The sequence below is a fragment of the Capra hircus genome, chromosome 19 (genome assembly GCF_001704415.2).
Source record: "Capra hircus breed San Clemente chromosome 19, ASM170441v1, whole genome shotgun sequence".
Classification (NCBI taxonomy): domain Eukaryota; kingdom Metazoa; phylum Chordata; class Mammalia; order Artiodactyla; family Bovidae; genus Capra; species Capra hircus.
Genome location: NC_030826.1, coordinates 57,664,470 through 57,678,047, shown reverse-complemented (window position 1 = coordinate 57,678,047; position 13,578 = coordinate 57,664,470). Strand labels below are relative to the sequence as shown.

General features: G+C 55.3%; 1 protein-coding gene across 4 annotated transcripts in view; it reads right to left on the bottom strand.

The window, feature by feature from the left end:
* SLC39A11 (solute carrier family 39 member 11) overlaps positions 1-13,578 on the bottom strand; it is a 281,978-nt gene that overhangs the window by 3,800 nt on the left and 264,600 nt on the right. For all 4 annotated transcript variants that reach the window (XM_005694468.3, XM_005694469.3, XM_018063902.1 and 1 more), the window contains exon 8: positions 2,428-2,526. In XM_005694468.3, the coding sequence (XP_005694525.2) occupies positions 2,428-2,526 (99 nt within the window). The remainder of the gene's footprint in view (positions 1-2,427; positions 2,527-13,578) is intronic.

Here is a 13,578-nt window from a genome sequence, read left to right as displayed (position 1 = left end):
TCCCAACTCCCTATTATTACAGTGTCACCGTAGACACCCCCTCCCAGGTTTATTTTAGAGGTTTAAATTTCCCACATTGTCTTCTTAAAATAACAGCCTTATTGAGATAGAATTCTCCTACCGAATGGTGCACCCACTGAATGTGTACAGTGCAGTGGTTTTCAGTGTATTCACGAGGTTAGGCAACAATTTCCCCACAATCCAATTCCAGATGGTTTTCATTACCCCCCAAAACAAACCTCATACCCACTGGCAGCCGCTCCCTATTCCTACCCTCAGCCCCTGACCACCCCTATCTACTTTTTGTCTCTAGGGATTTCCCCTCTCTGGATGTTTCCTATAAATGGAGTCAGACAATAGGTGATCCTTTTTACCGGCTTATTTCAAGGCGCATCCCTGTTGTAACAAGTGGCTTCATCCCTTTGATGATTGCATAATGCCCCATTGTATGGACACACTGCTGGTACACCGCCAGCCAGCCGTTCACCAGCTGAGGGCTACATTGTCCTTGGAAGGCTAGAACGCTGACGAGGCGGAGTGGTGCACACACTTCCCAAGGACTTGGGTTGTGCTTGGTATGTTTGGGGATTCCGGCCATAATGGCACCCCTTCTGAAGGAGCCACACCCACCGACCCCTGCCCACAAGGTAGACCCACCTGGCCAGGTATACAGTGAGGGCCTCTCCCCACAACACCCCCTCCTTGGATTAAGGTGAGATTTTTTCCTTTGGAAAACACCCTTTATCTGAGGGTGTCTGGAGGCTGGAATCCCACGAGCTCTATTAAAACAGCAGCCCACACGAGCCCTGAGCATTCAGTGCCAGGAGATAAGCCTGTACCTGAGCCCCATGGCTGAGCCCCACCAGCAAGAGACACCTGTATGGGCTGAACACCAATACAAAAGGTGCTGGGACATCTTTCCCACTGTGCCTTCTGTGGGCATCTGGCTCCGAGCCTCAGGCCCTTCATCTGTAAAATGGGGGGTGAGCGACAACCTCTCCTCCCACCCCTCCCCCAGAAGACAGGCTAGGACTGTGAATTCCCAGCACCCAGTCCCAGCTTGCCCTGACCAGGAACAGATGGAGGGCATGGGGGAGACACCGTCTGCACTGCAGCATCCTCAAAGGAGCCACTGCTTCCTGCTCTGTGCTTGCATGCTTGGAGCACCCTCTGAAGCTCTTGAGTGTGTCCAGTTAAACAGAAACTCAGGGTCTGGACACTGATCGCAGGTGCCCTCTTCCCGCCCCTCTGCAGCCCTGGACCTTCTCCTGTATGAGATGACAGTCACAGCTCTCAGGTGCAGGGAACTGATGTTTGAAAAAAATCTCTAGGGTCATCGTGCTGCCCTTCTCTCAAAAGCTCTGTTCCGTCATCTCCCACGACAGAGGAAGAGATGATAACGATGGAAATAAAGTGATTGACGTATATGCAAGAACTTGTAAATCATAAGACCCTATAAAATGGAAGCTGTTTTTTAACTGTTGTTAACAGTCCTGTAAAGCTTTCAGCAAACATTCTGGAGTGGCGACTGCTTTAACCAAGAGGCGTCCTGAGGCCTGGGGCCCTGTGAACTGAGAGGCAGAAGAAACAGCAGCCTCGGCACCACCACGTGACAAGCTGATTATCTGACACTCTAGGCCCCCGGCCCCCTCCTCTGAAGCCTGGGGACGCACCTTACAGGTCACTGGAAAGGTAAAAGTTGGAAACAAACTGCAAAGCCCTTTGTTCAGGCACTTAGTTGTGTCTCTTTGTGACCCCATGGACTGTAGCCCACCAGGCTCCTCTGTCCACGGGATTCTCCAGGCAGGAATACTGGACTGGGTTGCCATTTCCTCCTCCGGCGGATCTTCCCGTCCCAGGGATGGAACCTGTGTCTCCTGCATTGGCAGGCGAGTTCTTTCCCACTGAGCCACCTGGGAAGCCCCAGAACGCCCTTTGGGGATTATGAAACATTAAGTGTGAGCACCACGGGCTTCACCTGCCCAGATGCTGCTGAGAGAACCCTGGTCCTCCCCTTGACGAGGGTCATGACGGGAGCTGGTATGATGACCCCTGGGGACAGACTGGGGTGTGTGAGCCTACTCAGGGCTTGTGATAGGGCCAGTGGACAGCGGAGCTGCCTCGGATCTTCCCACCAGCAGGGGGAGAAAACCCCACCCTGAGTGGGTGTGGCTATCCCTGGAGGGCTTTTGAAAATAGGAAACTCAGGTCGGTCATTGGGGCTGACTGTCAAGGGCTGAGCCTTGGGGGTGCAGGATACAGTGTTTCCGGAAACTCCAGGTTCACTTCCGGGCCAGAAGAGGTTAAGCTCCAGGTTCACTTCCGGGCTGGAAGAGCTTGCTCTTGAGAGAAGCCGGCCGCAGGACTGCTATGAGCGCCACCGCAGACCGGGCCCTGGCCCCTGACGCCGGTGTCTGCAGCACTTACCAGAAGGCTCTCCAGGTGGAGAATCCAGCCCCTCGCAAGGGCAGGCTGACGGCGAGGCCCTCCGGGAAGTTCTGGATCCCAATTCCAAGGGCTAAATTCCTGAAAGACCAAGGAGGCGCGTGAAGGGCGGACGTCCAGAGCGGAGCACCCAGGCGGACGGGGGCCCCTGGCCTCTAAGCAACGCCCTCCTGTGGCGTCAGAGGTGCGGGTGGATCCCTGTGACGGGTGAAGGGTGGGGAAAGGTTAGAGCGTGAAGAGGAGGGGTCGAGGATCCTGCCCCTTCACACCGTCCCGGGTCCCTGGAGATGCTCCGTGGTGATGGACTTTACAGCACAGCTCGGGGCACGCTGGCTGGGTGGCAGGAAAACCCAGGTTCACCACTTACCACACAACTCTGCACAAACCACCTCATTTCCACACCTCAGACCCTCATATGGAACACGGAAGGGGTCACGTGGGTTAACGACATCCACCATTGCAAGGCTGTCGCACCCAGTGACCTGATTCCGTGCCTCTATGGGGTGGTCCCTTCCCTTACGGCCTGAAGATGGACAGGTCACATTTCTGTCGAGAAGCAACTTAGAAACGGGACGAGGAGGTTTGGACACAGACTGTGATGGGCACACAGATGAGGGGCTGGGCTGGGCTTCCCCGCAGCCTCTGCTCACCAGTCTGCTGCTAACACTGCACTCCTGGGGGCTCTGGGGAGTTCACCGCGACCCTCTGCCTTCCTGCCTGGGCTCTGTGAATTGGTCATTTGGTCGCAGCCAAGCCCGGAGAGCCTGCTTTGCACCCAGACCAGGCATTGGAGTGGAAGGGAGGGAGAAACAGAAAGAGACAGGACAAAGGTACTCCGTGATCCTCGGGGAAACCCCCAGGCACCCACACACACCACGAGCCCTCATTCCACAGGCAGCAAACTAGCGCAGCGAAGCTGAACGTCCACTGGCAGAGGATGGAACGGCACAACGGGAGGGAACCCGGGTCAGGCTGAATGCAACGGGAAGGCAGTCTGAGGGGGTCTCCCCAGAGGAGACTCTGCCCCAGCTGGACAGGTCCGCAGGGCAGCCCTTCCACCAGGGCTCATCTGATCACTGGAGGTCTCCAGGGTTTGAGATGTGGCTGCCACTTGGCAAGCAGTGCTGGAACGTGGCCCGAGGGAGTCGTGGATGGACTGGATGAGAAAGGGAAACTCCACTGTCCCTTGGGTTTCTGGTCAGTTGGCTCACGTCTGTCTGCCTTGCTGCCAGTGGGGGTCCGGCATCAGCTCTGGACAGTGGCCAGGGAGTGCCTTCAACCAGCAGCTGGCTACACCCTGTCCTTGCCCACTCAGCCACCCAGGTGGTGCAGCAGTGAAGGACCTGCCGGCTGATGCAGGAGACACAGGAGTCGCGGGTTCAATCCCTGGGCTGGGAAGATGCCCTCCAGTTTCCTTGCCTGGAATATTCCATGGACAGAGGAACCTGGCAGACTGCAGTTTATGGGGTTGGACATGACTGAACGACTGAGCACGTACATGCGTATAAGGTTTTTTTCAATGAGGAAGGTCAAGGTGCCTGTCCAGGTCTTACACCCCTTGTCTGAGGGCACTCTGTGGCTGGCTCGCAGTCCCAGGCCATCACCTGTCCCCCTCGTCCACAGGCAGGCACAGGACTCACCCCAGACCTAGCCAGGGAGGGAGTGGCCGCCCCATGTCGCCAGTGAGTCAGACAAGGGGCTCCATCTGTTCAAAGTCCTCCCCATGACTTGGGACTGACTGCAGCCAGCAGTCAGGCGGGCAGGCTGTGGAACCTCCTCCTCTACACCCTGCCTGGGAGCCACCGTCCTGATAAGCGGCACAGAAACCCCATTCTTCTATGCCTGGCCAGTCGTGTTCCCGGGGCCCTGCCCTGTCTCCAGCATGGGGCTGCCAGCCCAACCAGGTACCGCACCCTTGGGATCCTGCTAGCACCGTGGAATCATTGCTGAGTGTAGCTGGCCTCCTTCAGCCACAGCAAGGGCTGGACCACAGCAGCTCTGCCTTCCCCACCTTTGTATCCATCCCTTCTTAACCTGGCCGGCCTCTGCACACACACACTGGGGCGTCAGGCTCCCGTGGACGCTGTGTCCTGGGCGTCTGTGGGGGTGACCCAATGGAAAGGCTTGGTCCCCTCCACACACTCTCTTCTGCTTCTCCACTTGCATCCGTTTAGGAATTAACTGCCCCCACCCCCACACCAGGGGGAGACTCTGAAAAATGATGGGGTCAGGCTCTGGGGCTGTAGACGTGAGGGATGTGCTAACAGTGTTGAGAGCCACTGACCTCAGAAATCATCAAAAGGGAAGCTGACGGCGAGGACGGTGGCCACACCCACCTCCATCTCAGGAGCCCCTGCCTTGAGCCGAGGACACCAGGGGCCACTTGCAACCGCGTCCAATGGCCTGCAGACTGGGGTGGGTGCCGGAGGGGATCCTGGGAAACAGCAGGAGCATCACAGGGGAGAGTCAATGAGGACAGGGGAAGCATCAACAAAAATGATGGGGGGCTTCCCTGGGGCTCAGTGGTCAAGAGTCCACCTGCCAATGCCAGGGACACTGGTCCGATCTCCCGTCAGGGAACATCCCACGTGCTGTGGGACAGCTAAGCCCATGTGCGGCACCTGCTGAGCCTGTGCGTCGAAACTGCTGAGCCCGTGCACCCTAGAAACTGTGCTCTGCAACAAGAGAGTGTTAGTGCTCAGTCGTGTTCAACTCTTTGCAGTCCCTGGACCGTAGCCTGCCAGGCTCCTCTGTCCATGGGATTCTCCATGCAAGAGTGCTGGAGCAGGTTGCCATTTCCTCCTCCAGGGGATCTACCTGACCCAGGGATTGAACCTGTGTCTCCTGCATTACAAGCAGCTTCTTTACCATCTGAGCCACCAGGGAAGCAACAAGAGAAGCAGCAAGAGAAGCCAGCGCGATAAGACCCTGCACCACCGCTAGAGAAAAGGCGGCATAGCAGTGCAGACCCAACACAGGCAAAGATGCCCAGAGGGTCATGGGCACCGTGTGTCCAGGTGTGAAGGAGCAGCCAGGAAGCCGGGGCTCAGGGAGTCAGGGCTCCTCCCGCAGAGCTGACTTAGGAGTGGCGGGGACAGGACACCGTGAAAGTGTCCGCAGCCCGGTGATCTTTCTGACCTCGCACGAATTCCTTCAGCTCGCGCTCCTCACCCTTCCAGATTCTGTGACCTCCAGGTCAGAGCTAAGGCTGGAGATAGCGGTTGGCAGCCAGTGGGGATCTGCTTTTCAGGAGTGACTCCAGAATCCAGCACTGGGCTCCAGCCATGTGCGAGAGCTCACCCACACACGGAACAGGGAGGTGTCAGGAAGGGCCCTGCATCTTCCAGGAGTTTACAGTCTAATGGAGGATGAAGAGACCCGCTTACAAATGACTCCAGGACAGCAGCTGGCCGAAGGCCAGGAGAGAAGCAGAAAGCCCACGGAGAGAGATGATTCTGGCCGAGAAAGGGATTCTGGGACTCCTTCCTGGAGAAGGTGACATTCAAGGTGGACTTTGAAGGATGAGGAGCCTTTCAGTAGCTAGAGAGAGATGAGAGGTGCTTTTCCATCAGGAAGAATGGACAGTGTAAGCAACGGTGTGAGACTTTAGGGCGGGGCAGTGCAGGCCTACTGTCTGTGCTGCTGCTGCTAAGTCGCTTCAGTCTGACTCTGTGCGACCCCATAGACGGCAGCCCCCCAGGCTCCCCCATCCCTAGGATTCTCCAGGCAAGAGCACTGGAGTGGGTTGCTATTTCCTTCTCCAGTGCTTGAAAGAAAAAGTGAAAGTGAAGTCGCTCAGTCATGTCTAACTCTTAGCAACCTCGTGGACTGCAGCCTACCAGGCTCCTCCGTCCATGGGATTTTCCAGGCGAGAGCACTGGAGTGGGGTGCCCCCACCCCAACTTAAAGCCACAGGTCACAAAGAAGAGCAGAAAATGCTCTGGAGTCGAGGCCCATCTCTCCTTGGCATCATCTTCTAAGACTCCTCCCTGTGTAACGAAGCTTGCTGGCTTTCCAGGACAAATGCCTCAGCTCTGCCCCAGGGGTCTCCCCAAGGGCCAAGCCTGAGGTTCCATCCCAGGGTCTTCACCCACCTCTGGAGGCTGACCCCTGTGCTGAATGAGAGGGTTACCTTAAAATCCATGCCTTAGCCATCTCCACTGAACCTTTCACTTAAGAACGTTCCCTGGTGGTCCTTTGGTTAAGACTCTGAGTGCTTCCACTGTGGAGGGTGCCAGTTTGACCCCTGGTCAGGGAACTAAAATCCTGCTTGCCATGTGGCCATAAAAACAAAAGCATCTGGCCTTGAGCTTGGGGAAAGCTCTCGGCAAGTGTCGGCAGCAGCACAGACCCCATCGCAACAACCTGTGGCTGAAACTGGCTTGTCTGTCGTTACCACGCCCGTTGGAGGGAGACTAAGGTCCTCCAGCTAGAATAAAACTGACGACAATCATCTCTGCCCATTTATGGCGTGTTACTAAATGTCGGGTGTGGTTGGAAGCGTTTTTCATGTAGCGACACGCTCCGTACTCGCAACTACCTCCTAAGTGTTTCCTACCATCATCACCCCATTTCACAGATGGGGAAACTGATGCACAAGGGGGTCAGGTGACATGTCCCCAGGGTGACCCAGCTGGGAAGTGACAGAGGGGACCCGCAACCACTGCTCCACATGCCTCGTGTCTTTGGGCCTCATGCAGACCCGTCAGAGCATCCTGGAGAGAGACGGTTATCTGGGCTCCAGGCCCCAGTAGAGGAGGAGGTGCTGCCTCGTGCCTCCTGGACCAGTGAGCTGAGGCTCTGGCTCGCTCTGGCAGTCAGGGAGCGAAGGCCTGATGGGGGTGATGTAAACCAGAGACCTCCAGGGAGGGCGGTCAGAACATTCCACCTATGGCTGGCTTCTCCTCAACCTGCCGCTCTGGACACTGGGGACCAGTGCCTTGCTGTGATCAGAGACCTCCAGGTAGGGGGGCCAGAACATCCCCCCTATAGCAGGCTTCTCCTCGACCTGCCGCTCTGGATACTGGAGACCAGTGCCTTGCTGTGATCAGAGACCTCCAGGTAGGGGGGCCAGAACATCCCCCTATAGCAGGCTTCTCCTCGACCTGCGGCTCTGGACACTGGGGACCAGTGCCTTGCTGTGAGCGCCCATCTGGGGCACTGCAGGACATCCAATGGCAGCCCTGGCCTCTACTCACCAGATGCCAATGGCCTCCAGTTGGGACAACCAGGAATGTCTGCAGAGGCTGCAAAACATCCCCTGTTGAGAACCACGGACCGGAGTGAGCAAGCTTAGGTGAACCTGCTTTCTCCACAAACACCTGAATGCCTGAAACTGCCAGACGGAACACGAAAACCACCTGACCGCATGCATCATGTTTGAGATTTGCCAGGCTCAGTGGAGTGGACTCTTCTAGGAACGTTAGCTGCAGCAAGACAGATCCCTGGGATTCAAGGTAAATGCAACACCTGAGAACCACCGGGGCCCTGATTCCTTCTTCCAAAGACAGTAACTTCAGAACCGCAGCGCTGCATGATTCTGGGGGCACACTGTGTTATCAGTGAACAGCGCCCCCTGGAGTTGTGCAGCGGGATGCTCCTGCCTGAACCCCAGCACAGACTGTGCTCAGCCTAGGGGTTACTTTGGCTTCCCTGGTGGCTCGGTGGTAAAGAATCCACCTGCCAGTGCAGGAGCCATGGGTTTGATCCCTGGGTGGGGAAGATCCCCTGGAGAAGGAAACGGCAATCTGCTCCAGTACTCTTGCCCGGAGAATCCCAAGGAGGGAGGTGCCTGGTGAGCTGCAGTCCATGGGGTCACAAAGAGTCAGACACAACTTAGTGACTGATCAACAAAGAGGTTATTTCTGGGGTTGCAGGCGAGGCCTCCTGGGGAAATGGTGGAGAGAGTCACGGGTTTCTCTGAAAGCTGGCAAGTGCGCCTTCTTGCAGCCCGCAGACCGGCTCTTCAGGCTATGTTCTCTGGCCGGCTGATTATGAAAGGAGCCCGGCATATTCCTGACAAGCCCTGCTTCACCTCGGCTTTCAGATCCTCCCAGGAGTGATGAGCGTGTGTGTTCTTGTGTGGCAGGCCCTTACATATGGTGGTGATTGTTATCATCCTGCTGTGAAAGGCCTGATTGTTCAGGCTCGGCGGTGACATCACCGGCTTCCCACTCGGGCTGCTTGTCGAGGTGTTTGATGAGCCTGCAGGTGGGAAGGGGCTGGGTGCTCCCCGCAGGGCTGCCCGGCCCTACCTGCTCAGTGGAGCTGGCTTAGCACGCAAGGGATCTTCCCCCACCCCTTCTTTCTCTTCTGGGAGGCTTACTGCCACGGGCTGGAGCGATGAGATGACCCATCAGTTCCCTTCAAGTCCGCTGCCCTCCCTGAAGAGGGCTGGGAGGAGCCCCAGGAAGTCAAGCCACAAGGCAGGGTGGTGTCAGCGGGTGGTTGAGGCTACCTCTGCACACCTCTCCTTGTCAGAAGACAGAGGAACCTACAGCTGGCTAGGTGAGCTCTACTCCCCGAGAGATGCCTCGGGGACCTTGACCAGCTAAGTCTCCCAGCAAGTCAAGGGTATGCATAGGACCAGCGTGAGGCTGCCTTGCTGTTGCTGTTTAGTTGCCAAATTGCATCCGACTCTTTTGTGACCCCCAGGCTCCTCTGTCCATGGCATTTTCCAGGCAAGGATACTCGAGTGGGTTGCCATTTCCTTCTCCAGGGGATCTTCCTGACCCAGGGATCGAACCCACATCTCTTGCTTGGCAGGTGGATTCTTTACAGTTGAGCCACCAGGGAAGCCCCAAAATTCATGTGACTCACTTTGTCACAGGGGTCTGGTGTCTCTGAGATGTGCCTGCCTGTATAGAAACTGAACGCTTCTATCAAGCCAGGTTCAATGTTTTAGAGGAGGGCTTGGGACTAAAACATTTTGGGTTTTTTCCAGCACACAAAATGCCACTGCAAACCGCTATAACCTTTTACAGCATTGTGGCACCTTCTTCTAAAGGACTTCTTTTTTAAAGTGCCTTTATAAGCATCTGTGATTTCTTTCACTCAGGAGGTATAAGTTCATTTTCTGTCCTGTAGATGTAGGAACCAAGGCCCAGAAAGGGTGAGGGAGAAACCTGAGAACACAGCCAGGGTCCCGCAGCTGGGGAGCCGGCGCTGGATCCCAGGCCCTGTCCCCCCACCCCCATCTCTCGGGAGATGCAGGAAACGTGGCCAGTGACCTGGGAGACCCCCACCATCTCACCCTGGTGAACAGGCTCAGCATCCTGACTAGGCTCCCTACATGTCCCGTGTCCCCAGAGCCCGTTCTCGGCACATCCACCGTGTCCACCTGCCATGCTTCTCTGCTCAGAGCATCCCTGGGGCAGCACACGGCCCTCGGAGGCAGAGTCCAGGTCCAGTCCAGTTATGAGTCCGAGACCCACGAGCCCCTGCCCTCCCTCCCGCTCCAGCCTCCTGTCCACGGCTCCTCACCCGGCTCCTTCCCCTCCAGCATCCCGCCTCCTTTCTCATCCTCAAATGTGCGGGGCTACTCCCGCCTCAGGGCATTTCTACTGGAACCTTCTTTCTCAGGCTCATTTCTTCACCTTTTTTAAAGACTGAGCCAGAAATTTCCCTGGCCATGGCTTTATTACGTCTTTTTTTCTTGTGTACTCGTTCTCATCAACTAGCTTCAGGTGCCAGGACTGATTCCAAACAATGGTTGTAGGAGACGGCCGGAGACCACTTGGTCCCGCTCCCTTTTGATCTGTCCTTTCTACTTAAAAAAACAAAAACTGCTGGGGATACTCCCATGTCCCTTTAACGCTGTTTTTTTTTTTTTTTTAACAGCAACTCCTACCTTTTATATAATCTACTTATTTTTTATGTCGATTGTTCATCTGTTACCTCCCAAAGCTCCAATACTTTGACCACCTGATGTGAAGAGCGGACACTTTGGAAAAGACCCTGATGATGGGGGTCAACAGAGGAAGAGATGGTTGGATGGCATCACCGACTCAATGGACATCAGTTTGAGCAAGCTCCGGGAGAGACTGAAGGACAGGGAAGCCTGGTGTGCTGCAGTCCATGGGATCGCAGAGAGTCGGACATGACTGAGTGACTGAACAACATCTGACCTGGCATCAGAACAAGCTGAGAATCCTTGTCTGCCTCCAAGAACCTAGAAGAATGCCAGGCGCACACTGAGGAGGCAGACCTGCGCACAGACGCGGGCCCAGGAGTTCTAGCAAAACCTGAGGTCTGGTCAGCTCCCAGCTGCAGGCAGTCAGCAGCCAGCATGTCACGACTCCCTGGCACCGATGTCTTCAGCTGTACAATAAGGAGGGTACCCGGGTGCCCCCAGGAGCTCTTTCCCAGAGCCCCAAGCTTTGTGACTCCCACACAATGATGGCATTGTGGGTTGTCCGGATTTCGGGGGCTGCGGAGACAGGCCCCCGCCTTGGCCAAAGCTCACTTTTCTATTGGCACATATCTGGAAAGCTCCAACCCCACACCATAGCGTTGCGCACATCTGGACAGCATAAACCGATCACCCTGAGAGGAAACTCCAAAAAAGCGGCTCAGCTAAAGCTGCAGCGCAGGCCAAACGAGAGAGAGAGAGAGAGAGAGAGAGAGAGAGAGAGAAAGAGGGGCTGAAAGGCTCCTTTCTTTTCCAGCCGCACGACAATCTCCTGGGCATGATCTTCGGAGCTGAATGCTCTGCGGCTGAATAACAGACGCTCTCAGTAGCCTTCACGGGCAGCCGCTGTCCCAAGGTCCTCTCCACCTGGCTCCTGGCCAGTGTGAAACTTAAAGAGCAGGGATTTTACCTCCTGAGTCCCTTGTTTAGACTGAGCTGTACCTTCACTTATCCTTGGGGCACGTGGACCAAGTTCAAAGCTGAACGCCACCTGCTCCTCCTCCCTCTTCAGGAAGCATGATTGAACCTCTCGCCTAGTGCAAACTGAACAGGGAGCTTTGAGCTCTAGCGGGAATCTGCTTGTTGTCTGAACGGAGTGAGAACGTGTGTGTCCCTTGGTCCCTCCATCCCTCCATGTGCAGGAAGAGATTCAGTTCAGTTCAGTCGCTCAGTCATGTCCTACTCTTTGAGGCCCCATGAAATGCAGCACGCCAGGCCTCCCTGTCCATCACCAACTCCCGGAGTCCACCCAAAGTCATGTTCATTGAGTCGGTGACACCATCTAACCATCTCATCCTCTGTCGTCCCCTTCTCCTCCTGCCTTCAATCCTTCCCAACATCTGGGTCTTTTCAAATGAGTCAGCTCTTCGCATCAGGTGGCCAAAATATTGGAGTTTCAGCTTCAACATCAGACACTCAGGACTGATCTCCTTTAGGATGGACTGGTTGGATCTCCTTGCAGTCCAAGGGACTCTCAAGAGTCTTCTCCAACACCACAGTTCAAAAGCATCAATTTTCTTGTGCTCAGCTCTCTTTATAGTCCAACTCTCACATCCATACATGACCACTGGAAAAACCATAGCCTTGACTAGATGGACCTTTGTTTACAAAGTAATGTCTCTGCTTTTTAATATGCTGTCTAGGTTGGTCTATGAATATGTAGTCGGTCCAACACCCAGCCTGGGCTTCCTGAACCCAGGGAGGGTTGATATTCCTCTGCAAATGAAAGGAGTTTCGGGGGGCTTGGAGCTTCCTGCTAGCTCTTCAGCCGGCAGAGATGAGCTGTGCAGGGAGGGGACGGGCAGGCAGGGGAAACTTGGCTGTACACATTTGTTAGCTTCAGGGCCAGTGAGGTCAAGGGCTTGATGGCCAGGACAACCTGGGACATGGAAAGGCTCAGGTTGGCAACAGGGAGCCTCTAGGCCAGTGTCCTGGGAACAGGAGGAGATGGCCACAGACCTGTGGCCTCTAGGGGGTGGCTTCTTCACTCTTCGCCGTGTTTCCAGAGTCCGTCCGCGTTACACCATGTGCCAGTGCTTCATCCCTTTTCATGGCTAAGTCAGCATCCTATTGCGTGGATCCACCCCATTCTGTGCGTCCGCTTATCCACAGATGGAGATGTGGATGGCTTCTGCTTTTCAGCCATTGTGAACAGCGCTGGGTGTACAAGTTTTCGTGGGGACACCTGTCTTGGTCATTTGGGGCAGAAAACAGGAGTGGAACTGCCGAGCCACGTGTTCAAGATTTGGTGCTTCTCTGAGGACGGCTGGGGGCTGTGACGTAACATGATTAGAAGGGTGACTCTGAGCGTTCACGATGCTGGTGTGGGTAGAGGAGCGGAGGGAGGCAGGAGTGGGGGATGCTGGGTCAGGAGAGGTCAAACGAGGGCGGCGGGGGAGGAGAGGAGCCACGGGGCCCGTCCTCCTTGCTCTGCCGTCCCCTGTTGCTTGTCCATCACCGCTGTGGACCCTCCGCCTCAAGTGAGACAGAACCATTTTCCCCCGAAGCTGAAACGGAGCAGGATGCTGTGGTCCTCGCCCCCCATGTCCCCCACCTGCCTTCTGTCTGTGGACAAACTTTAGCCAAAGAAGCTTAATCTCAGAAGTGACAACGTGCAGAAATAAAGGAAAACAGTCAAATCAAATCAAACAAGACTAAATAATACTAATAATATAGTCAATGAGTTAGTTAGTTAGTTAGTGCCTTCTCAAGGACTGTAGATAATATTCTAAGCCATATTTTTGGAATATGAGTTGTCTTATAGATACTGAAGCCCCACCACCAGGTAGAAGAAGTTAACTACATGGTGACCGGACTAGCTACAGTGTAAGCTGCCAAATCCAAAAACTGGCCTCAAGGAAACGGAACAAACCGACTCTAAAACCGGCCCTGAAGATTACAACCGTACCTAAAACAATCAAGATGAGGCTGGTCAGACCACGGAGGGCCGATTTCAAAGTGGCCGTCGGAGCTGCCTGTGGTGTTTCTGCATGAGGCCCCTCCCTCTGTCTATAAAATTTCCTGCTCGCTGATTGTTGACTGTCAGCGTGGGGAGGGAGGCGGGGTCAGCCTTTGGGCAGGTGTCCACAACCACCCCCACCCCGCAGCATCCAAACTGAAGCAAACTTTCCTTTCTACCAACTCTGCTTCTTTAATGGCGTTTAAACTGCAGGTAGCCAGACCCCACTCTTGGCTCCAAGACTACAGACGGGCCAATAGGAGAG